This window comes from Delphinus delphis, chromosome 9, assembly GCF_949987515.2.
Source record: "Delphinus delphis chromosome 9, mDelDel1.2, whole genome shotgun sequence".
NCBI classification, from domain to species: Eukaryota; Metazoa; Chordata; class Mammalia; order Artiodactyla; family Delphinidae; genus Delphinus; species Delphinus delphis.
This window is the reverse complement of record NC_082691.1, coordinates 75,452,631-75,479,016: the sequence shown is the minus strand read 5'-3', so window position 1 is coordinate 75,479,016 and position 26,386 is coordinate 75,452,631. Positions and strand designations below refer to the sequence as shown.

Genomic DNA, 26,386 nt, shown 5'->3' with positions numbered 1-26,386 from the left:
CGTAACAAATGTACCACTCTGGTGCGGGATGTTGAGAGTGGGGGAGGTTAGGGAGGGCTGGGATGGGGGTGGGTTACAGGAAGTCTCTTACTTTCTGCTCAGTTTTGCTGTGAACTTAAAACTGCCCTAAAAAATAAAGTTTATTCATTTAAAAACTTGAACTGGGTTAACTAGAATAGAGCATGTTCTGAGACTGCCTTCTTGGGGTCACATGTGAAAATAAAAATTTTTTTCTCCCAATAAGAAAAGGGAGTGGGAGGCCTTGGCACTCAGTTGGGATCTACTGTCCATCTACCACACAATGGCACCTGCATCTTTCAGGAAGAAACTCTGCAAGGAAGAAAAGGGGTCCCAAGAAGCCTCATCAATTAAAAACAGGGATTTGGACAAAGAAATCCACCCAGGTTCTAGTGTAGAAGTACTATTTCCCTTGATGAGATTTGCTCACTTGTCAAGATAGTGATAAAAATAGCTACTGCTCTTTAAATAAGTTTCAAATAAATAAATGAGCCCTTGTGGAATATATTATCTTTTTTATTCTATAAGTCTCCATTTTAAAACAGAAATAAGCTCAAAAGTGTCCTCATTCGTGAAAGTGGGGACACAAATAGTTATTTGTACAACCATGTTCATAAAAGCATCATCCAACATAGTCAAAAGGTGGAAGCAACCTAAGTTGCCCATTGACAAATGAATGGAAAATCAAAATGTCATATATATGTACCTGCAATGGAATATCATTCAGCCTTTAAAAGAAAATTCTGGGCTTCCCTGGTGGCGCAGTGGTTGAGCGTCCGCCTGCCGATGCAGGTGACGCAGGTTCGTTCCCCGGTCCGGGAAGATCCCTCATGCCGTGGAGTGGCTAGGCCTGTGAGCCATGGCCGCTGAGCCTGCGCGTCCGGAGCCTGTGCTCCGCAACGGGAGAGGCCACAACAGTGAGAGGCCCGTGTACCGCAAAAAAAAAAAAAAAAAAAAAAGAAAATTCTGACATATGCTATAATATGATGAACCCTGAAGACATTATTAAGTGAAATAAGCCAGTCACAAAAGGACAAATACTATGTGATTCCACTCACATGAGGTACGCAGAGTAGTTAAATTCATAGAGACTGAAGATAGAATGGTAGTTGCCAGGAGCTGGGGGAAAGGATAAATAGGGAGTTTTAGTTAATGGTTTCAGAGTTTCAGTTTTGCAAGATGAAAAAATTTCTGTGGATGGATTGTGATGATGATCGTACAACAATGTGAATGTACTTAAAGCCACTGAATTGTACATTTAGAAATGGTTAAAATAGTAAATTTTAGGTTATGTATATTTTACCACAATTTAAAAAAAGAAATAATTTTTAGAGTGTCTTAATTCACATAGGATTCTCAAGAAGCTATATCTAAAGGAATGATTCATGTTTTGTGTACCATGATCCTTAGAGACTGAAGTAAGAGATCAATGAGACACGATTAATGAACACATCTGAAAACCCCTAAGTTTCACACAAATATATGGATTTTATTGACACACAATATTTTCCTACAGTAATAAATAGAATGCAATCTTAAGGGTTACTTTGGAGTTGAGAAGGCAGTGTATCCTTGATAGGGGTGGTCAGATTTTGTGGTACCATTTTCTTTAGAGCTGCATCTAAGAGGGAACAAGTGTACTGGCCAGGAATCACACAGGTATATGCAATATCTGTGTGGGCCCTACTGTTTCTTTCCACACCAACATAATTCATAATTCATAATTCAAACTGGCTAATATCCCCCAAGTTTTCCCCTCCTCCCAGTTTTAACATATCATAAAAATAGCTAGTACCATAAAAGTCAACATTTCAAATATAAAAATCTCTTATACAAATATAATTCATAATATAATCATTCTTAAAATACAACCATTTATATGAGTTTGAAACATTATTAAAATAAATATTTCCTAGAGAAAATTTCATTTGCATCACAAAATTATAAAACAGAAGCATATAAAACTAATTCATGATTGACTCTACTTCAGTGTGTCCATTATCTCTCCTGCTCAGTATATACAGTATGAAGTACACATAGGTAGCCTGAAAACACACCACATCACCCTTTCTATACCTAGATCTTTGAATTTCACGTACATCTACCTGTAGCGCCCACAGCGTACCTGCCTACACACTCTACCTGGAGCTTCTGGGTGATGAAGTGTTCTCCTGCACCAATTTGCATTAAAGCGTTTTTCCAGCCATCCTTCAGTTCAGAAGTCTTATGAGCTTGTTACTTTCTGGAAGCAGACATCTTCTCTTCCAAATCAAGGGAGCTACATCTTGGTTCCCTACATGGGACTGTAACAGCCCGTTTCCCAGATAATGGATGTTTTCTGATTTATTTGCATTTGGGTATTGCTGAATGGTACTAACCCTGATTTCCAAGATCGGGAAGTTCTGTCTCCTGACTGATACTTAGGTGTTGTGTAGTGCATATTTTGATGGGCTGTCTTGTGACTCTCACAGCATTCCATTACTTGCTTGGAAACGGGGCAGTCTGAATCCTTAACAGACAGTATAGCTGTGTTTTTAAATATCGTGGAGAAAGTGGAGAAAAAGGTATATAAACATATATAAGCCACTAAAGTTTCCAGTTATCATTACTTAATTGTATCTCTAAGTAGTATGATTACAGTTCTTCTTCAATAATATAAATGAGTAAGTTTCACTAAACAATAAGTTGAAGAATTAAGCTGGCTGACGTTTACAGCCACCTTTCCAGTGACGACCAAAAGGAAAAGTTTTCAGGAAAAGCTGGCTTGCGATTCCAAGTGGTAAACCTTCAAAGATTTGAAGTACCTGTCACACGGTTTGACCATTGCCAGGAAGCCATTCATCCACGGGAACATCCTTAATTCCTCTTACCCGAAGTTTTCCTTTTTTAAAAAAACATCATTCATCCTTGTTTTCTGAGGCAGAAACTCTTTTTTTTTCTTTTCTTCAACTCCACGCGTGAATGTCCCAGGCAAATCTTTGTTCTGCTCTCTAAAGCCTTGTTTCTTGTACCTCTTCTTCCGTCTCCTCCTTCAGGGCAGCGATTTTGGACCGAGACGTCTGCTTGCTCGAGTTCCGGTGGGGGAAGAGCTTCAAGCGGACTGTGGGGCTGATCGCCTGCCGGAAGAGACTCTTCTCGCTCAGCATCCTCTGGATGGAGTCGTACTGCCGCACTCTATTCTCCTCTATGACCTAGGGAAGTGGCCGTTAGTGACAACTCGGACAAAGAGGCAGGGCGGACCAAAGCAAGGCAAGAAGGGCACAGGCTCAGAGGATGAGGAGAGCCAGAAAGAACACACAGCGAGTGTCCAGAGGCTTGCAGTCTGAACAGTCAGGGAGAGCTTGTTTCACTGCTGAGTCCTCGTGCTTTATGGAGCTTCTACCATTTGTGAAATCAGCTGTAATTTTTTACTTAGAAGCTGGGAGATTGCTTTTTTTTAATTGATATAGTACTGAACAATGTGCTTCTTCAGAGAACTTTAGAGGAACTAAGGGGGCTTTGAAAACAAGAACTATTCATGTTAGATCCCTTGTGTATTAACCTTACAAATGAGTGTTAAGTCCACAGCACCATAAAGAGTTGAACCACGTCAACAGTGGATTTGAAGCTTAACAATTTCAAATTGGTCAGGATGTGCCTGAGTTACTGTGCCTCCTTCACTCGTTCAAGCTGAACCTGACCGTAGCTGGGCAAGAGGTTGTGAGTCGGCCCCTAACTTATCACTCGAAGCTTAGTAATAATAATGGTAATAACAATCCTTCAGTAAGAAAAGCATTTACCTCCAGGAGCCTGAAAAGCCTTAACAGAAATGATGTGATACATCATCCTCAGGATTTCCTTGTGGCTAAACCCAAAGGGATTTGTAAACATCACTTGAAAGAATCGGTGACAGTTTTGAAACCACAAATGAGAAGGTGGTTGGGAGACGCACTAAGCTGAGTTCCAAATAATGGCTAGAAAAATGAAGTAAACCTTTCAACTACTGCGTTAAAACCATACATCAGGTTGCAAGACAATCCAGGCCTGTTCTGGACCCCATCCATGGGAGATTCAGTTACTGAAAGCATCAGGACCTAGTCTTTTTCATGACTGATCCCCAAATAAAAGAAGCAAAAAGTATAGATGTTCCAATTTATTAATGTAATTTAGTAATAAGCTGCTATTTTAGATTGGCTGAATTCCAACCTCAACTCGTTGCACAAAGTGAGACACTTGGGCAGGTATTTTGAGTAAAGCTGGATAGCTGTGAGCTTGTACATTGCTGTGACTTGCAGGAACCAGCACATATCAGATTGTTATCAAGAATCAAAGGAGAGATGAGATCTTAGGTAAATTAGAAACACTCACCAAAAATCGCTGACATTCCAACATTGCCTCTATCCTGTGTTCAGAGAGGATTACTGTGCAATCAGCAAATGCTTGTTTTAGGGTTCTTCGAATGATCTGGTATGTTCTAGCAAAGAAAAAATACCACATATAACATCACAGAATGTTAATAATCTGTCTCTATCCTTGATAACATACCTATTCTTCTGTCAATGTAATTCCTTAAATTATCTTTCCTTGAATCCTTTTAACAGAATGTTGCAATAGAGTCAGCCACAATCAGCTTTCCAACCACAGGGCAGATTCTAAGTTTTCATAAATAAATAGGACAAATATTTGGGAAAAAATTTCACAGTTTGAAAAAAGTTTCCCAAATAAGTATATTTTTCATTATGTAGCATCAATAGTAGTTCTTTATTTTATGCTATAAATATTTCCTATGTTATAAATGGGATAGTAAGGAAGACCATAAGGACCCAAGTATGCCTATGTAACTAAATATTTTATCACACGTCAATAAGGGGGAAGAGTTTGTATGAAATTGCAAAATTACACTTAGAAGAGAACACATAGCTCTTATACTAGGAAATAAGCACTTGTGCGCATGTCAAATAGTAACTTTTCCACTGGGCAATTATTTCATATCTAGAAGGTAGTCTCCTGCTTGCAGACATGACAGCCTGATGGAAATTTGTGTCAATATGAAGTATGTCTCAATGATTCCTTTCCCCCTGTGTTATTAAATAGCAGGAATTCTGAAACTCACATTGGATCCAAATGAGCACTGGGTTCATCAAGCAGCAAGATCTTTGCTTTACTGAGAACGGATCTGGCCAAGCACATCAGCTGCTTGTGGCCATGGCTTAGGACACAACCCCCATCCATAAGGACAAAATCAAGCTTCCCAGGAAACTGCTCTATCACAGATCTGAGTCCAACCTGCAGAAAAGAAAGAGGAAAAACACTGGGCTTAGGAGGGGTAGTTCACATACTACAGGGTTAAAAACACTTAAGAGGCTGATAATCTGAAAAGACAGGAGTTCTAAAAGTTTAAATTTCATAACAACCCCCCACCATTCCTGCTATTTGGCTTTAACTGAACAAAAGACTATGTATAATCTTGGCAGCTCTAAAGCGTCAGTCTACAGACAGTTTCAGCTCTGTACTTTTCCTTTCATGAGGTTTTCAGGGAATGCCTATTCTATGCCAGGTCCTCCAATAGGGATTAAAGAGAGGATAAATGGTCCGTGGGCCCTGCAAAGCTCAGGGTTTATAAAGACATACACAGATAATTATAACACAATTTAATACATGCTAGAAAAGATAATATGTATAGAATGCAGTTACTTACTGTATCATGACAGATTCTTTTATGTTACCTTCCATTCTCTACTCTGTAATAACAGAGCATGAAAGGCAGCAATAAAAATCAACTGAGGAGCCATTTAAAACCACATATGGCAATGTACTACTCATCTCTTTAATTCATAAAAACTGACTTTAAGAAACTCACGGAACTATGAAGTAAAAATAACTGGAGTTAAAATAGTGGTGTATTACTGGAGATTTAAAGGTGCTTAAATATTCGGGTGGAATATGAGAGTTGTGTTAGGGTCAACGGCTTATTTTTTTAAGCTAGATAGGAAAAATAAATAGGTTGAAAAAGCAAATGAGATAGAGAAACCCATTCTTTCGAAATAAGATAAAAAATGTAACCTTGCCTCATATCACTTATTCAAATAAATGTGCATTGACATATGTATTTTTGCCAAGTGTTGCTGAGTGTTTGAGACCTAAAGAGATACACATATGATTATATCCTGCCCTTGGGAAGTCTGGGATTTAGTATTGGGAGGTAAGATGTGTTCCCACCTACCTGTAATACAGGCAGAATAAGATAGTGGCCTTAAGACAGACTCTCACGAGTTCAGTGATGGATCTGGAGATGGCTCACATCACTGTGTTTGTTCAGTAAATATTAACTGTGCCCAGGATATGTATTGCAGCCAATATTCCTTTCCTTGAGTGGATTTCTCATTAAAACAACCTCACTTTGTGTGAATTCATTAATGTTTGAAAAGAGTTTCTGAGATGGTAGGGAAAGTAAACATATTAATTAGACAAGGGGGACTATTCTCATGTATCCTGGAAGACTCAAACATAAAACTAATTTTGGATCTAACCAGCTGAGAATGTGAATAAGGGCTCTTGGGTGAGGAACTGGAGGACTTGTGTTCTTTCTCTCTTCAACTTTCGCTTTTTATTGGCTTCAGCCTGTGAACCTGCTACATCTCTCCCCTCTTGAAACAAAACCCCCTCATTTGCCTCCAGATTCTCCTTTAGCTATTATTTATTTATTTAACAGATCTTTACTGGAGTATAATTTCTTCACAATACTGTGTTAGTTTCTGTTGTACAACAAAGTGAATCAGCCATATGTATATATATGTCCCCATATCCCCTCCCTCTTGAGCCTCCCTCCCACCCTCCCTATCCCACCTCTCTAGGTCATCGCAAAGCACTGAGCTGATCTCCCTGTGCTATGCAGCAGCTTCCCACTAGCTAACCATTTTAAATTTGGTAGTGTATATATGTCGATGCTACTCTCACTTTGCCCAGCTTCCCCTCCCCTCCCGTGTCCTCAAGTCCATTCTCTATGTTTATGTCTTTATTCCTGCCCTGCCACTAGGTTTGTCAGTACCATTTTTTTTTTAGAGTCCATATATATGCGTTTGCATACAGTATTTTCTCTTTCTGACTTATTTCACTCTGTATGACAAACTAGGTTCAGACTCATCCACCTAACTACAAATAACTCAATTTCGTTTCTTTTTATGGCTGAGTAATATTCCATTGTATATATGTGCCACGTCTTTATCCACTCATCTGTCAATGGACACTTAGGTTGCTTCCATGTCCTGGCTATTGCAAATAGAGCTGCAATGAATATTGTGGTATATGTTGCTTTTTGAATTATGGTTTTCTCAGGGTATATGCCCAGTAGTGGGATTGCTGGGTTGTATGGTAGTTCTATTTGTAGTTTTTTAAGGAAACTCTATACTGTTCTCCATAGTGGCTGTATCAATTTACATTCCCACCAACAGCGTAAGAGGGTTCCCTTTTCTCCACACCCTCTCCAGCACTTACTGTTTGTAGATTTTTTGATGATGGCCACTCTGACTGGTGTGAGGTGATACCTCATTGTAGTTTTGATTTGCATTTCTCTAATAATTAGTGATGTTGAGCATCCTTTCATGTGCCTCTTGGCCATCTGTATGTCTTCTTTGGTGAAATGTCTATTTAGGTCTTCTGCCCATTTTGTAATTGCATTGTTTGTCTTTTTGATATTGAGCTCCATGAGCTGTTTGTATATTTTGGAGATTAATCCTTTGTCCATTGCTTCATTTGCAAATATATTCTCCCATTCTGAGGGTTGTCTTTTTGTCTTGTTTATGGTTTCCTTTGCTGTGCAAAAGCTTTTAAGTTTAATTAGGTCCCATTGGTTTATTTTTGTTTTTATTTTCATTACTCTAGGAGGTGGGTCAAAAAAGATCTTGCTGTGGTTTACATCAAAGAGTGTTTTTCCTATGTTTTCCTTTAAGAGTTTTATAGTGTCTGGTCTTACATTTAGGTCTTTAATCCATTTGGAGTTTATTTTTGTGTATGGTGTTAGGGAGTGTTCTAATTTCATTCTTTTACATGTAGCTGCCCAGTTTTTGCAGCACCACTTATTGAAAAGGCTGCCTTTTCTCCATTTTATGTTCTTGCCTCCTTTGTCGTAAATTAGGTGACCATATATGTGTGGGTTTATCTCTGGGTTTTCTATCCTGTACCATTGATCTATATTTCTGTTCTTGTGCCAGTACCATACTGTCTTGATTACTGTAGCTTTGTAGTATAGTTTGACATCAGGGAGCCTGATTCCTCTAGCTCCGTTTTTCTTTCTCAAGATTTCTTTGGCTATTCGGGGTCTTTTGTATTTCCATACGAACTGTAAAATTTTTTGTTCTAACTCTGTGAAGAATGACATTGGTAGTTTGATAGGGATTGCATTGAATCTGTAGATTGCTTTGGGTAGTATAGTCATCTTCACAATACTGATTCTTCCAATCCAAGAACATGGTATATTTCTCCATCTGTTTATGTCATCTTTGATTTCTTTCATCAGTGTTTAATAGTTTTCTGAGTACAAGTCTTTCACCTCCTTAGGCAGGTTTATTCCTGGGTATTTTATTATTTTTGCTGTGATGGTAAATGGGATTGTTTCCTTAATTCTTCATTTTGATTTTTCATTGTTAGTGTATAGGAATGCCAGAGATTTCTGTGCATTAATTTTGTATCCTGCAACCTTGCCAAATTCATTGATTAGTTCTAGTAGTTTTCTGGTGGCATCTTTAGGATTTTCTATGTATAGTATCATGTCATCTGCAAACAGTGACAGCTTTACTTCTTCTTTCCCAATTTGTATTCCTTTTATTTCTTTTTCTTCTCTGATTGCCGTGGCCAGGACTTCCAAAACTATGTTGAATAAGAATGGTGAGAGTGGACATCCTTGTCTTGTTCCCGATGTTAGAGTAAAGGCTTTCAGCTTTTCACCATTGAGTATGTTTGCTGTGGGTCTGTCATATATGGCCTTTATTATGTTGAGGTAGGTTCCCTCTATGCCCATTTTCTGGAGAGTTTTTATCGTAAATGGGTGTCGAATTTTGTCAAAAGCTTTTTCTGCATCTATTGAGATGATCATACGGTTTTTATTCCTTAATTCATTAATACGGTGTATCACATTGATTGATTTGCATATATTGAAGAATCCTTGCATCCCTGGGATAAATCCCACTTGGTCATGGTGTATGATCGTTTTAATATATTGTTGGATTCTGTTTGCTAGTATTTTGTTCAGGATTTTTGCATCTATGTTCATCAGTGATACTGGTCCATAATTTTCTTTTTTTGTGATATCTTTTTCTGGTTTTGGTATCAGGGTGATGGTGGTTTCACAGAATGAATTTGGGAGTGTTCCTCCCTCTGCAATTTTTTGCAAGAGTTTGAGAAGGATCAGTGTTAGCTCTTTTCTAAATGTTTCGTAGAATTCACTTGTGAAGCCATCTGGTCCTGGACTTTTGTTTGTTGGAAGATTTTAAATTACAGTTTCAATTTCATTACTTCTGCGCACGGGCTTTTTCTAGTCGCAGCCAGTGGGGGCTACTCTTTATTTCAGTGCACAGGCTTCTCATTGCGGTGGCTTCTCTTGTTGTGGAGCACAGGCTCTAGATGCGCTGGCTTCAGTAGTTGTGGCATGCAGGCTCCATAGTTGTGGCTCATGGGCTTAGCTGCTCCACAGTGTGTGGGATCTTCCCGGACCAGGGCTCAAACCCATGTCCCCTGCATTGGCACACCGATTCTTAACCACTGTGCCACCAGGGAAGCCCTAGCTATTATTTAATGTCTCCCCCTTTTCTCATCTAGAAATCTTAAATAATGAGTGTGTATCTGTTGTCTCTACTGCCTGAGACCATAGAACATTTTTTCCCTTCTTCAAACATCTATTCCTTGCCTTATGAGAAACCACACCCTCTATGGACATTTCTTCTTATTATCACATGTAGGTAATTCTCCCTCTTCCTGTCCCTTGAATATTAGTTTTCCTCATTGCCAACTCTCCAAATGCTCCTTCTGAGATCTCATTCATGCTCAGAGTATCAACTACCACCGATAAGCGAATGATTTTTCATCTTTATATCCAACCCTGGACCTCTTCCAAATACTTCTTAATCTTCCATCTCCTTGCCAGCCCTATTACAACAACCCTAGGCCAGGCCATTATTGTCTCTTAAGCTTCATACTGTAATCTCAAGTTGATTGTCACCCAACAACCCCACAGGGATCCTTCTAAAATATAGGTTTGACCCCATCATTTCTCTGTTTTAAATACTATGGTGGCTCTCCTGCTGACAGAATAACTGAACTCTCTCAGATGGCAGATAAGGCATCCAGAATTGAGCCCCCTTCACTTTTACTTCCAGCAGCACTAAACACTCAGCTTGTAGTTCCCCATACACCTTGACCTTCTCAGGTTTGTGCCATTGCTTAGCCGGGAGCACCATTCCAAATACTCCTGATCATCCTCTAGGGCAGTCAGGCACATAGTCACAGAAGTATGGGTGCAAGTTCCCCTGTTAGACTGTTGGCTTCCTGAGGGTAAAGACATGTGCTCTTTAGCTCACTACCAATGTCAGACACATTGTCAGCCTCAACACACCCATTCATTTGTTCAACAAATGTGTACTGAGCCCCTGGAATGCTGGCCAAACAAAACAAACACAGTTTTGATGAATGACAAATCAATCCGATTTAAGGAAGAATGACAAATGGTAAATGAATGAGTGCTGGTTTTAGCTCCCCCAATATGGAGTGTGATCTAAAACCAGTCACTTCACCTGTCGGTGTGCCTCCACTTTCTCATCTTTAAGACTCTATAAAACTCCTTAAAAACAAATTATCAAATAAGAAGTTCTTTAACACTGATAGGTCAGCATTTCCTTTCAGATCAATCAGAAATACTTGAGAATTTTTCTTAAGTCAAATTAAGCATCAAGAAAAGTGCTGATGAAAGACTGGAGCTATGAAGTCACACAGAAGTGGCTTTAAGTCTGCACTCCACCACTCGCTGGCTGACGCTGTCAGATGTGTTACTGGAAGTCTCACTTAGCTCACTGGAAAAAAATGGAGAAAATACTAGGATAGACTTCAAAGGCTTGTAATGGGGACTAAATGGGATAATTTGTGGAAAGAGCTTGCCACAGAGTGTAGCTTGTGGTAAGCACCTAATCAACCCTGACTATTAGTATTGTTAGAGCCTGGGAAATCCCAAGACATGGGCCTGGCCACTGAAACGTTTCCCTGGTATGACAGTATGACTTGTAAGACTTTCCCTTTACAAGTTATCTTGGAAAGCAAGTTAGCAGAAAGTGTCACAATACTAGTAATTTACATCATGCTTAGTAACAAGGTTGAGACTTTGTTAAGAACATTGCAACATGTAGTCTCCCTTTAGATTCACACCAATCATACTCTAGTTTCCTAAGCCCATAGGGGGAAAGCTACTTTAGTGTGTTATACTTTGTACTTTCTTGTGATAGAGAGCTGAGCAAAGTGTGTGGTTCTTACCCAAATGAAACTATTTCTTAACACAAGTAAATAAGTACCTAAATATATAGCACTGTCAATATTTAGAGAAGAAAACTGTATAAAATGAGTGACAGAGACACAGGCCAATCTAGGGTGCATTTTGCCACATTCCTATCTCAACTGTTTTACTCACTATCAAGTATAGTAAAAATCTTTTAAAATCATATTCACTAGAGAAAGGTCAACATAAGTTAGTAAAAGTTTACTAGTTTGAAGTCAGTGAATATTTAACAAATGTATTAATTACCTATTTTCTGCCAGATATTGTGATAGGCTTTGGAGAGAAAATGGGAAGCAAGATAGACTAGTAATTGGTTTTTAAAAGATATAAAGTTCTTGTTACCAACTCCACGTACTGATAAGAATGGCTTAAATTAACCTCGTGATTGTTTGGGTGCTCAGTCATGTATTCCTTAATGGACTCTTACTGAGAGTTTATTAAGTTCTAGGCACTATGGCAGACCTGGGAATTCAAAGATGAATAACACAAGGCTCTGCCTTGAAGGAACTCATGGCTCAGACAGGGAGAAAAATAATAGGTGGGAAATTACTGTTAAAAGAGAAAAGAGCTATGGGGGGGAAAAAAGACTTAAAGGGAACTTGCTACAGAGATCATCTAATTTAGTGATCTTTAACAGCAGAATTCTTTAAAAATAAATATATACATGTATACACACATATACATACATATTCCCAATATAATATTATTTACACTATTGTCACAAACCACTTTTCAACAGATTAAAAAAAATACAAACTTTAGATTAGCTCTGTCCAAACTAAGGTGAATTTTAATTACTGGGATCTAAACATTTCTAAGTATTTTCGTTCCAATTTAGCATTACAAATTAATCAAAGCATCAAAAGTTTGTGGATATAAAGAACTTTGGGAAGAAAGAATTTGCCAGATTTATGCAGTTGAGCTAATAAATCATATGTATTTCCAAACTACTATTTACAAAGAAGAAATTTTGTTTTGTGACATATGAAACTTAAAAAATGTATTACAGTCTGTAAAGGACCAGGTATTTTCTTCAAAGTGTTGACTTTTGCTATTGCTGCCCTCTGGAATGTTATTATAGAGCAAGAGTTTGCTCTTGTGATAAGGAAACATGAAAAAAAAAATCAGAAAAGTGAACTGTGGTTGGACTGGGCAGTTATAAAAATAGACTCTGTCAACTCCTTTAGACACTCCTTTTGCTATTCTGCAGGTTTTCCAGGGCAAATTTTCACCTTAAAAGGCCACTATTTCTGTTAGTTTGTTTGCCCTCTAAAATAGCTTACCTGACTATCGATGTGTAAGGAAGGAAACTATTTTCTAAGTAATCCAAAAAGCAAACAATTACCGAACAGTTTTCCTTCTAAAAGCATTCTAAACCATTCTAGAACCAACAGATGTGCTGCTTGGATGACACAGGGTAACACAGACTGTGGTCAAGGAGCCTGAGATTCTGGATGCCACTGGGAAAGCTCACTGTGGCGAAAGAGCCTGTGAACCAGAAATCAAGGGAGACAGCAGTTTCTGCGCCCACCACCCAGCTCAGCTAAGTCCCTCCGATGTCTCAGGGCTCAGTGTCCTCATTGCTAATGGTGATACCCGTTGTGTGTCAATCACAAGGCTACCTGCATGATACATTACACATGAACCATTTATTTATTCATTTAAATAAATGAATCAGATCATTCATCCATTCATTCATTCATCCAATCAATGTTTATTGAACACCATGCACATGCCCAACACTACTCTATGCAAGGAAATACCACAGTGAATATCTCTGCCCTCAAGGAACTTACAAGCCAGTGGTGGACATGGACAAGTTAAGAGGTAAATCTCTCTCCCGTGCGAAGAAAGCTGTGAAAGGGGTGGAGGTACAGGATACACGTAGGAGGGGCTCCTCTCTCACACCTGGAGCATCAGGGCAGGTTTCTGGGAAGAAGTGATGTGTAAGGAGAGGCCTGAATGGTGAGGGGGATCAGGCAGTGAAGGGCTGGGGGTGCCCCAGGCACAGAGCATGTGAAAAAACCTCTGGAGAACAGACAGCACATGGTGCCTTAGAGGAAACAAAGGAATTCAGTGTAGCTGGATCCTGGCAAGCAGAGGCAGTGGGGAGGGAGTTTAGAGAGGCAGGCAAAGATGAAATCATGAAGGACGTTACAAGCCACCTTGAGCAGTGTGGACTTTGTCCAACAGGCAATAAGGAGCCTTAGAAGGGGAGAAACAAGTGCTCAGATGCAAGGCTGCAAAGAACAGAATGAACTGTAGGGAGCCAGTAAGAGAGACACCGGACAGGAGCCTGTTTCTAAAATCCACATGAGAATTAGTAGTGGTGTGAGATGGGGATGGAGAAAAGTGAGTATATCCTAGATTTTTGCAGGAGACAGTCTTGACAGGGCTTGGTATGTGAAGACAGGTGGAGAAACTGGGAGTCAAGGATGAGACCCAGGTCTTGGCTTTGGGCAACGAGAAGCTGGTGATGCCATCCACTGGAATTGGAAACGCAGGACACTTGTGTGGGTGGGGCAGCTAAGAGACTCACTTATGGACATAAGATGCCTGTCCATGCTGAGATGTCAGGTCGGGAGCTCTGGGGACAGGTGGATTTGGGAGTCATCAGCACAGAAGTATTAGTTAGAGCTAAGAGGATGCATGATATTTCCCAGGAAGAGTAAGTAAAGTAAGAAAACAATTAGGATTCTGACAAGCAACAACATTTAAGAGACGGCCAGGTAAAGACCTCATGAAAACATGATTATAATAGCTAACATTTACTTAGTACCTATTATGTGGCAGGCCTTAGGCTGGGCCCATTATACATATTAGCCTGAAAATGTACAGCAATGCTACCAATTTATTAGACCACAATGTTAGGGTCATCTTTTTGTTTCCTTAAGATTCAGCCTCCTTTGAGATTCTCTTTGGTCTACACAGCTGGTAAAGTCAGTGCTCCTGTGGAGGAGCTATCTGGTCCTGAGTTGTTTGTGAAGGGGAAAATTAGATCTCTGTAGTTCTGGGTCTTAGAAACTCTTTCCCTCCCTTGGACTTGCTTTAAATTCATCCATAGAATTATAAGGCATACAGTGCCAAGATGAAGGTACGGGCCTAGGGCACAAAGGGTAAGGAAGCTGCTTTGGCCAGTTTTGTTTCCAAGTCTTAGAGCTTGTAACTAATCATGTTCCTCATGGCTTCACACAATTCAGCCCAGATCTGCAAAGATAAGGTTTCACACTGGAGTGCAGGGCCCAATCCAAGGTAGGAATAGAGTGTTTCTTGGCCTGACATTGTCATCGTGCACACTTTTGATTTCCGTTTCAGGGAAAGGGGAATTACAAAGAATTGGGATAAGATTCAAGTGTTTGGCTCTCTGCTGTTACTCAATTCATTTCCCTCTAGAGAAACAAGTCATACCAAGGTCACAGAGAGGACTTAGATGAAATGAAATTCAATCCCAGTTTGCCCTGGCCAATCCTGGTTTACACCTTTTGTCCCATTATCCTGTCCAGGTGAGAAACTGACCCCTCCCCAAATGGTCCTGTTTGGGCAAAGTATATGATCAACCATATAGGACTAAAGTCCAGACCCCAAAACTTGTAAATCAATGCCTTTTCTGCTTCTCTGGGATGTTGCTTTTTTGTCTGTGCTCCATTCTAAGGCCTCCTCAACAAAATGTATCACTGTTACTCAAACACATGGCATAACTGTGAGGACAGCAGCCCATCTCTGTTTTTGAACAGCAAATTATTTTTAAAAGGATCAGTAAAAAAGATATACCTAGGGGGCTTCCCTGGTGGCGCAGTGGTTGAGAATCTGCCTACCAATGCAAGGGACACGGGTTCGAGCCCTGGTCTGGGAAGATCCCACATGTCGCAGAGCAACTAGGCCCGTGAGCCATGGCCGCTGAGCCTGCGCGTCCGGAGCCTGTGCTCCGCAACAGGAGAGGCCGCGATAGTGAGAGGCCCGTGCACCGCGATGGAGTGGTCCCCGCTTGCCACAACTAGAGAAAGCCCTCGCACAGAAACGAAGAGCCAACACAACCAAAAATAAATAAATAAATAATTAAAAAAAAAAGATACACCTAAGTATGAGTTGATCAAATAAAAATCTAAACAGGTAAAATTTCTGCACATATTGGCATTTAAAATCTTAACCATGTCTTCTAAAATTTTAGATTTTTTTATGATCCTGATTTCCTGTAAACTTTATTGTGACTTGGCAATACTTGCAGATTTTATAAAGTCTAATGTCTTCCTTTCAAAGTTTCTCTCCCACCACACTGTGTTCCTATAGTTCATTCTCTGAAGTCACATCAAAGACCTTAAAACGTGTCACTTGCAATTTAGTTAATGTTTTCTTTAAAACCCCTGTTTGTTCGGTAATAAGGAAACTTTGATAATGAAGACGGTTAATCTAAGTGCATTTTATTAGGGGCATGTTAAGGTTAGACACTCAATGGGTAAGTGTTTAACACTCACAGGCATTTCAAAGCTTCTGTCAAGATCTACTCTGAAGGGAGGAAGCCAAGGAAAGAACATTTGGGATAAACCGAATTGGGCTTTACAACAAGGACCAAATATGTCAGAGACAGTGGAATAAAGCTGTTCTCTGAGAAGACCTTTGCATCTCAATGTTCTTAGGCCCCATAATTGTAGTCTGCCACCATCCAGAGCTTTGGACATAAACCTCAAGTTTAGTAAACTAGAACAATTTATGTTCTCCTTTTCTTAAATAAAACGCCTGTATTTCAAGGATTATCAGTTAACAGCTAGGGTGCCGGTTAAGGGAACCAAGAATCCCACTCTAGCTCTCCCCCAGCCCTAACTTCCTGAACCACCTGGTGGGTAAATACAGGGTATTATTTAGGAATTTAGATTCCATTTTAATCCATGTATTTCCTATGGTGTCCTAATGACCTCAAGGAATAGAGTCTGCCACATCTACGTCATGTGGTATTTTGGCTGGAGGTGCTCACAGCCAAAGCCTCTGAAGGCGGTTGATTTCTGGTGACTTCCAGAGAAGACTGTAGCCATCTTCAGGTGTTCTAGGATGATCATTAACCTTTGTGCTAAACCTATGCTTCCCAGAGAAGTATATCATGGCAAACCAAAGCCTCCTTCTTATGCTGGGAAAGTTTCAGAACCTAGACAGGGAGTAGATGAGATGGTGTGGACAGATGCTCCTCTGTATCGGGAATAATCCTGGTGTGCTGTAGGTGTCTGGGTCTCTCCTAGTTCATGTCTCAGTGATGCGCATTTGGGAAGAAGGCCAGAGTATACTATCTCTGGGGCCTGAGAGTTGGAAACTTACTACTGAGGAAAGGGCTAGGTCTAATCCAAAAAACTTGGTGCTCGAGGTATATTAGAGTTTTCCATTTTAAAGTTATCCACACACACATGCACATACATGCACAAAAGTGTATAAAATCATCTCAGCTGTGATAACCACTCGTGTGTATGAGCAACCTTTTTCAGAATTACTTCAGTGAGCATGCCTTACCTCATCAGCAACTTTCCATATTTCTTGATCACTCCACTGCCCATAAGGATCCAGGTTTTTTCTAAATGTTCCATAAAAGATGAATACTTTCTATATCAATAAAAAAAGAGGAAAGCATGAATAACCTAAAAAACTTTGTAGATTTCCCTCATTTTATTGTGAAATATTCCAAACAGAAAAAAATATTTAAAGAAATAGCACAATAAACATCCATGTACTTACCATCTAGTTTTCTTAAATTTTTATCATATTTGCTTTGTATATTTTTAAGAAATAAAATATTACAGCTACATTTGAAGCCCCTTGTTAACACTCATCTAATCACAATGTCCTTAGAATAAAGAAACTGAGATCACTATAATTTGTGGGAAATTAATTTTTTTTATTCCTAGTAATATTCCTTACTATGAACAAATATAAAATTAAAGTTAAAAATTATAAGTTTATGAGTTATAATTAACTTGTTAGAAGAAATTCCTATTTTGTTCATATCTTTTCCCTGGATTTCTTTTATGATCCTAGCTTCCTCAGGGATTCTGAAACTCTATGAATTTACAGACACTCAAACACATATATTCATATGGTCTATAAACCAAGGCACACTTCTACTTATACAACCAGACAGACACAGGAAAGTGTCACGACTTAGAAATCAGTGAAAGAATGAGAATCAAATATTTGTTTAACTGAATGTATGACACAGAAGGGAAGGGAGGCAGATGAGCTGGATCCTGCTGAGGTAGCAAAATGACAATCAAATTTCCTGTAAGGAGCATTGCACAGCTATCCCCCCTACTTGCTACATCACTGTCTACTTAGGTCTGCCTATATGAATAAAAAATTTTTTTTAAAGAAAATCACTGTCTCACTGGGAAATGCTGATGCAACAATAAAGATAATATTTAGGTCTCTCTCTCTCTGTACACATGGGTGAACTGAAAAATACTTTTGATGTAACATTCAGAAAATTTTTTTCTTTACCATTTTTCTTTTGCCTTTGGTTAATAACAACCAGTCAGGAGAATTGAGAACTAAATTCTTTGAAGCTTTAGTTTTCATTAATTGCCTTAGGCTAAGAGAGAATGCTCAGTGCCCAACTGGTCTGTGAGGAACTGCACAAGGTAAGTCAGCCCCAGATGAATGGTGTCTGTGCCTCTCAGGCAGAAGGAGAGTATCCTCACCATGGCAGCCAAGTTCAAGGACAGTCACATTAGAAACCTCAGTCCCCGGGGCATAATTTATGGCTTAAAGAACAAAGTTGTGGCCAAATATCACAGGAACCCTCTGGAGAAGGCAACAAGACTTATGCTGGTATTTCTTAATCTGCATCAAATCACGTTCCTAAGGGATGCTTCCACTGCTTTACAGAAGTGAATATAAGAGACAAATATATGACTCATAAGAGATGATGGATATATTTGTACATCCTCCTCCAAGCTTCCAGGTAAATGAAAGTAATGTCCAAATAAGCTAAAGAGAGCAGACAAAGTGTGCTATCAGGAGATTCTGATAAACTAAAGAGAATTAAATAAGAAGTGGTTCTGAGAAGGCCAGTCAATGTATTATTGAAGCAATTAGGTTTATTTGGTATCTAAAGTTCAAAGGCTTGCCAATGGAATTTTGCCATTTACTGTTTTTCACATGTTTTCTTTTAATATTATGTTTCTTTATATAAAAGCTTCTAGCATTATTGAGAAACATAGGAAATAACAACTGTGAGGGTTTACCAAGTATAAGCCAATGTATTACTTCACTGAAGTTATCTCCACTGGGAACTCAGAGGCCAGAACACAGAGCTACGGTCTATGGCAGGCTTACCGTGTGCCTGGCAAGGCTCTTTACATGTGTTATATCTTTTTATCTTCATATCAGCCTAATGAAATAGATCTTATTGTACATGAAGAAATCACAGCTGGGAGAAGTTAAGTGACTTGCCCAGGGTTACTTAGCTAGTAGTTATGGAGCTGGAATTCAAACCGAACAGTGTTTGTCTCCAAACCTGTGCTCCTCATAACCATAGCAAAATGCCTCAAGTCCTGGGCAGACCAGTTTTTATTCCTATCTGGAGCTCAAGAAAGATTAAAGGTTGAGCAGGTGCAGCCCATTGGGTCCATAAAAAGTCCATCAGTGCTCAGCAGCATAGTCATAATCCAAGCACTGCTATCCATCCCTCTGGTCACAGGCTCAGTTCCTGCACTGGGAGTGGAGATTTCAGCTTCCTGTTCCTATTCAGGACCTGACTTGAAGGTTTTTATATGGGTTACAGTGTCCTTGTAACTTTCAAAGAGACTTAACACATCCAATGGAAGAGCACAATAGGAAATTTTACTTTGGCCAAATGGAAAAGGCCATTATTCTGGAGGACTGTGTAGAGGCCAAAGGTGTCATAACATCAAAGCAGACACAGAAGTTATAAAGGCAAGATGCCTTCCTAAGATGCTGTGGCAATGCATCTCTGGCCTGGTAGGTATACCTGTGAACAGGAACTCAATCTCTTTGAGCCTTAGTGTTATTGTAAAATGAGGAGATGCTACCTTTCTTCTCAAATCTTCTCTCACTTCAGGCTTTCCCATTTTGATAGATGGCACCTTCGTTTTATCAATCCACAAACTTTGGAGTCATCCATGACTTTTCTTTCTTCCTGATCCTCCCAAAAGGAACCAATCATCAGTCCTGTGGACTGTTTTCCCCAATGTATCTCAAATCCATTTGTTTCTCTATCTCTATGGCCACCACATAGTTCAAGCCACCAGTATCTTTCTCTGAACACTGTAAGAACCTCCTAATTGGTTTCCTTCCTTTCACTCTTGCCTCCCTCCCAGTCCACTCTCATTTAGCAACCAAAGTAATCACCACAAGTGTAAGTTGCATCATGTCATTAACCTTTTAAAAAACTGTCAGCGGCCTTCCATTACATTCAGAGTAAAATGTAAAACCCTTAAGATGGCCTACAGACCCTGCATGATGCAACCTCTTGCACTTCGTCTGTCTCATTTAGTGTCCCTGGCTACTCCACTCCCTTTTTCACTCCAGCCTCCAGCCACCTGGGTTTCTTTTACTTCCTCAGTTCACTTCACACATTCTATCCTCCCTGCCTGGGAATCTCATCCCCTACCTTCTTCCTATGGCCAACTACATCCTTCAGGTCTCAAGTTCAATGTCACTTCCTCAGAGAATCTCTCTTGATTCTTAACACCGAATAAGGTCGTCCAGTAGGATACGGCTTATAGTGAATATTAAAATTACATATGCATTTATGAGCATTTTGTTTTTAATGTCTATCTCCTCTCCTAGACCATAACTTTGCTGTGTACCCTGTCATTAGCACACAGGCTTTACATAGTATATGCTCAGTAAACACTGCCTGAATAAATAAATGGGCTGATGTGAACATAAGAAGTAAAACTATGAAACATCATAGTCACAGTTCAGCACATACTATTTTTCTTCCTTTTGAAAGAATAGCTACCACAACCCAGAGTGTTTAAATGAATAGTACTAACAGCCCATTAAAACCTTGATGTTTGTAATTGCTTGAGAAATGGTATGCCTAACTTTTTTCACAGTAGCCTGATAATTTATATGTAATAAATGTATGGCAATATACTATATATTAATTTTATTTAAAGTAGATACATATTCAAAATTACACTGGAAGGAAGTTTTTGTTGAAACTAGACATCCAAAAATTTTAGATGCAGTCGATTTGATACCATTCAGAAATTCTGTAGGTCTTTTGTTTACAGTTTATTGTCTAGCATTAAAATAATACTTTAATTTTAACTTTAAAGAAAAATTAAGTGAAGGAACTGGTTCAGTTAAAATTCAGTTTCATACAACTAATCAAACATTCCATTCTTGTCTGACAAATAGTACCTGGCACTCATTTGCTTTGAGGGGTGCCAGTGGGTGTCCCATTGTTTGGAAACAGTGTTTCTACAAACTCATCTCTAAAGCTGAGAGGTCCTTGGAGGTCACCTATGTCCTTTTGCCGCTGTACAGATGAAACAGCCAGGGTCCTAAGAAGTTATATGGTTTGGCCAAGGAGGCACAGTCTGATTGTGCAGCAAAAAATACGCTGGAAATTATATATCACGATGATCTTCTACCTCTCTTTCAAGAAACTGTTCACCGGTGGGAAAATTAGGATGTGCAAATATTTGATATTTATGTAATGTCATCACGTATGTATGCTACAAAAACAATTCTTGGGGCTCAAGGAAGAACAAAGAGAGCACCATTGTTCGCCACCTGACTCATCTCTTCCCTGAAGCTGACTCCTCAGCCGCTCAGGTCAGTGGCGATGGCTGAGCCTGTGTGGGGCGTTCAGGGCTGGCCACGCATCACAGCAACAAGCATTATGCTTTAGCCTTGGAGGTCAGATGAAAAACAAAAAAGCATTTGTCTTCTGCGGTTATTGAGTGTAGTATAAATTAAATAAGTGGGAGGAATGACTCCTTATCCTTAAGTATATAGTGTTGCTTTGTTTTGGCTCAGAAGGGTGGGAAAAAATATATATATATATACACAATATGTATATACATACATATACAGTGTATAGTTTTATTAAAATGTGGCCCAAATGTTTATAAGCAACAAAGTGTCTGTGATCTTGCCTTTTGGCAATGTTTGCAAAACTTTATTATACATTGAATTTGTACAATAAAAATTCATCAATATGAACAAAACGAGATCCTAAGGTTGGATTACACAATGTCTAAAAATAAATGCTGCTTTGCTTTTAGGAACATCTAGGAAGAAAAACAAGGTGAATTTTATGAGTCAAAAATGTTTAAGCTTATAACAACTTGAGAATAACTTTAAAATTTTGATGTACGTATCATTTATTTGTAGGTAAATTGACTGCATGTAACGTGTTCAGATTTTTGTTTCTGTAAAGTCATTTAATGTTTCACGACCTTTTACACTACGTTTTAATACACACTTTCTCAGAAATAGCATTAAAAAATGATTTTCAGATCTGGCCAAATTATCACAAATTTCAAATGGTTAGGCTCAGAAATAGTACAATTGTGTTGCACTAATGTCCATACTAGTTATTTTTCGTTTCTCCCTTGAATTCGGCACTCCACGCCCAATGCCCACTGCCCTCTTCACTTTAGTCCAGGCTCTCACCACATCACAGCTAGAGAGTTTCTGAGCCCATCTCCCTGCTTCCCATCCTGCCTGCTGAAGTCCTCTGTCCACATACAGCCAGCCGCAGCATACCCTTTGGCTGCTCTTTTCCTACCCTCCTTCCAGCTCAAGAAGACTCAACCCACTCCTCGACCACTTCAGTACTAGTGAAGTCTTTCCCTCTTCCTCCTAATGCTCCCTAACAGGTGGCCTCCTCTGCCCATTTTGCCCCCACAGCTCTTTCTAGCTCCACCTCTGTAGCTGTTTACAATATCCATGTCTAGGATCCTAGAATATGCTCTCCACAGCTCCCTGCCCCCAACCCTTCTAAAACCTACACATTTTATGACCCTTTAAGGCCCACCTCCATCATCATCTTCTTTGTGAAACTGTCAATACCCATTTGTCAATACAAAGATGAAAGAGACATGCTCCTCTACCCTTAAGGAACTCTAAAAAATAGTAACAACCAGCATAACACAGTGTGTTGTAATCGCTACATGCCAGGGAGTATTTTAAGTACTTCGAGTTATTTATTCCTTTACTCATTTAATCCTCATAAAACCCCAATGAAGTAGTTACTACCATTATACACATTTTACAGACAAGGAAATTGAGGCTCGGAGAAATTAAATAAATTGCATAAGTTTATATGGCAAGAAAACCCAGACACTGGTAGAACCACAGCCTCTTGTAAAAGAGAGCAAGCATTTAGTGACTCAGCAGAAAAATATACATCTTGAATTCCTACCATGTAACCTACGGTATGTGCTATATAAGACACAGAAAAATCAGTAAGGGAAAAAAAATCTGTGTTTAATTTAGCATTGCTACTCTATTCTTCTTGCTAGATTTCTTTGATTGTTGATGATTTTGTCTTTACGTCTTGCTTCCTTAACTAGTATGTCTACAAAGTGTTTATAATACTGAGTGGAAATTAAATAAATACACAGATAATTCCAATATAAGACATAGAGAAGTACCAGGAGAGATTTGTAAACAAAGTTCTAGATCCCATCTGGGACTGGGATGTGGGAGTGGAGAGCTGGGGTTAGAGTCAGGGTTAACAGGGAAAGGGAGTCAGAAGAGGCCATCTGGCAGAGTTTAACATCTGAGATGCCAAAGTGACTCCAGTGAAGGAAGATCATCTCAGACAGAGGAAGTGCGTGGACAGAGGAAATGAGCGAGAAAAGTGAGGTATATCTCACAGCACAGTAAGTCCAGCTTGACTGAAACTTAAAGGTGCCCAGGTATGAGGAGTGGTGGATCTGACTGGACAGGTTGGGTTGGGACCAGATTATCAGGGACCTAAACCACAAATGGAAGAATCTGGATGTTATTCAGTGAAGAAAGGGGGTCTTAGAAGGTTTTTGACTTGGCAAATCACAGAGTTGGAATGCTACTGTAAAAAGTTTAATCTGTGTGCAACATGTAATAGAGAATTCCAAAGAATAAGGTGAGAAAAGCACAGCAATGGGGGTAAAAGCAGGAAGGCTACAGTTCTGTGGTGGAAGTAGCAATGACGGAGCGTGGAGCTGGATTCTTGCTCATCATTACCCATGACACTCCATCACTATACTTAATTACCTATGCTTAATTTATCATTTTGGCTTCTTCCTCTGATCGCTGACTTAAGGCGATGAGCTCCCACTGAAAGCTCATGGGTGGGATTGGGACCTCAGTATCTTTTACATAAGTATGGAACCTATGGTACTTATTATCATTTAAAGCATATGGAAGTAGTTTAATAACTAATTATTAAATTGTTAATCATTGTGAAATTGAATGTGAACTGCTGCACTCACAGTTCCATTGTTCAGCTCTACAGATACATGACTTGGCCCTATCTGATATCCCTGATAGCAAAAGAGGCTCCAGCTCTGGGGGAAGTCGTATGCAGGTATGGATTATTTTCAGATCATAAAGTCTTATTGCAGGAATAGGCCTAGTCACTCCCCAATTATAGTTGGCAGCCTTTCAAATTTGTAATTGAGGCTTTAAAATAAATTTAAACTTATTTTTCTGTTTTTCATGAATTAAGTGATTAACAAGATTCAAGGCGAATGAACAATTTTAAGTCTTGGTGTTCAATTGCCTAAGCCAATGGGACTCTGACTATAGGCCTCACTGTCTTGTCCACGCTCTCAGAGCTGAGAGGTAGAGTAGAACAAATTAAAGAAGGCTCCACCTTGAAATGTACACAATGTCCTGTTTTCCACGCTGGTACCTTCTCTAAGATTGCTTTTTAGCTGCAGGAGGGAAGAACACACAAATACACACACACACACACACACACACACACACACGCACACACGCACACATGCACACACAAACTGCAAGAATTTGCCGAAACTAATGACATCTTGTGATTCCACAGCTGACGTCTCGGGATCACTATGAGGCAGAGGGAAGTTTCTTGTTCAAAGTTCCTGTTTCATGTGTCTGAAAACAAGTGATTAATTTACCTAGAGATCTCTGCTATCTCAATGTCAGAGGTCTTGGGGAAACTCTTGCAGGGTCAGAAAGATGGAAGGGAAAACAAAAGATGGAAAAGCAAACAAAAATAGTTCCTGGATTTTTAATTTCTTCTTTCTGCTTTTCAAAGATCAAACTCCAGAAAAGGAAAAAAATTACTTAATTTGAACTTTCAAAGGAAAGTTGGGAAAATAAAAGCAACTCTTGGTTTGGATGTTAAAAAGGTCTGAGGAGTTTACCCTCTTTCTCTCTTTCTTGGGCATTCACTTAACGTTCTCAAGATGTGACTGTACAAGAAATAGTACCTTCTGTCTACAGACATCCTTGTGATACCGGAAGACAGTCCCAGAAACCAGGGTCATAAACATGTACAATGAGAAGCATTTTTATTAGCACGATTACACAGTTTTAAAGGCGTAGCTCAAAGTATTTCTTGTTTAGTTTATTAAAAACTTGATGCCGTGGAAGAGGGAAAAGGCAAGTTTGGAAGATTCATGTTGGCAGAGAGGCAAGATAAAGAATTTTCATAATTCTAGCTACTTGGTTTTCCTCTACGTTTTGCATATTTGGGTTCCTAAGTAGAACATACAATAAAACAAAAATCTTTTCATCACATGGCAGATAAACTAAAGGATTCTCAATGAAACTGAAATTATTTCTTAGAGCTTTGCTTATTCTAATGGGCGGATTTGTATAAACAAGAACAACAAAAAAGAACAAAAGTTTCACTACTGTAGTTTAAAATGGGATCAGAAAATAGAGTCAACTGAACGGCAGTGCATCTCGGAAAACCAAATTCTATCCCATGCTCTTCAACATTGTTATCTTGCCTAATGTTGTCACCTCGGGATACTTGTATTCCCAGTGTTTCTTTATCTTCAGACCCTCTGACAATCCCTTTTTTCTTTCTGAAGAAACAATACTGTTTTTCAAAAGTTCAACCAAAGCTGAACTTTTGAAAAAGCTTTTGATGAAGCTTCTGGCAACATGACAAAGTTTAGACAAATGAATTAAAAGCATCAGTCTAGCAGTTACAATATTTAGTGCCTCACTAGATGAAAGGAGCAAATGTTCCACAGAGGTAATCTATCAAGACATACAAGCTGTTTTCTCAGGCTAGATTTGTAGCCTGTAGCATCTACCTGGAGATGCTCCTGGCATTTTAATTTTGTGTTAAAAGTAGAGAATTGTTAGGACCATGGTAGTAGAAAGGATTCAGTGCCCATTAGTATAAGGGGAACAAAGATATTAAACCAGCAACTATATCCATAGAGATGAGAACAAACACCAGTAGATATACAGCCCATGCCTTTCAGATTTGGTCCCAGTAAAGACATTCTTTAGTTTCCATTAAGATCATTTAAAAATGGAACTGTTGCTATTTCTCTCATAATTAAAAACTCCTCTTGCACAATAACACAGATAGAATGATACTAAGCCAGTGAGAATGAAGATCCTTTGTGACCCAAATCAAAGAGTGACATTAAAAAAAAAAAAAAGCTACAGATTACTCTGACATGGTTCATTCTTTTCAAAGAACAAAAAACCAATCATTACACTTTTTATTTTCAATTCCACTACTTCATGCTTCCAAGTGTTTGTTATTTCAGCAGCATCTTTTATATCTTGCAAAGCATTTCTCAACCTGCTGTGATTGCTAACTTGGAGCTCAGACCACTGAAGCAGAAACAAAAAGTTGATAAAAACAAAAGCCCCATGCTCCTGCTGTGGTTTATGTCTTCCGGAAAA

General features: G+C 39.2%; 1 protein-coding gene across 1 annotated transcript in view; it reads right to left on the bottom strand.

Annotated features, from left to right (window-relative positions):
• Window positions 1–1,497: 1,497 nt before the first annotated feature.
• CFTR (CF transmembrane conductance regulator) overlaps window positions 1,498–26,386 on the bottom strand; it is a 196,137-nt gene continuing 171,248 nt past the window's right edge. Inside the window, exons 24-27 of the mRNA XM_060020786.1 lie at window positions 17,027–17,116; window positions 5,111–5,283; window positions 4,366–4,471; window positions 1,498–3,209 (exon numbers count right to left, since the gene is read on the bottom strand). Of these exons, the coding sequence (XP_059876769.1) occupies window positions 3,009–3,209; window positions 4,366–4,471; window positions 5,111–5,283; window positions 17,027–17,116 (570 nt within the window). The 3' untranslated portion in view covers window positions 1,498–3,008. The remainder of the gene's footprint in view (window positions 3,210–4,365; window positions 4,472–5,110; window positions 5,284–17,026; window positions 17,117–26,386) is intronic.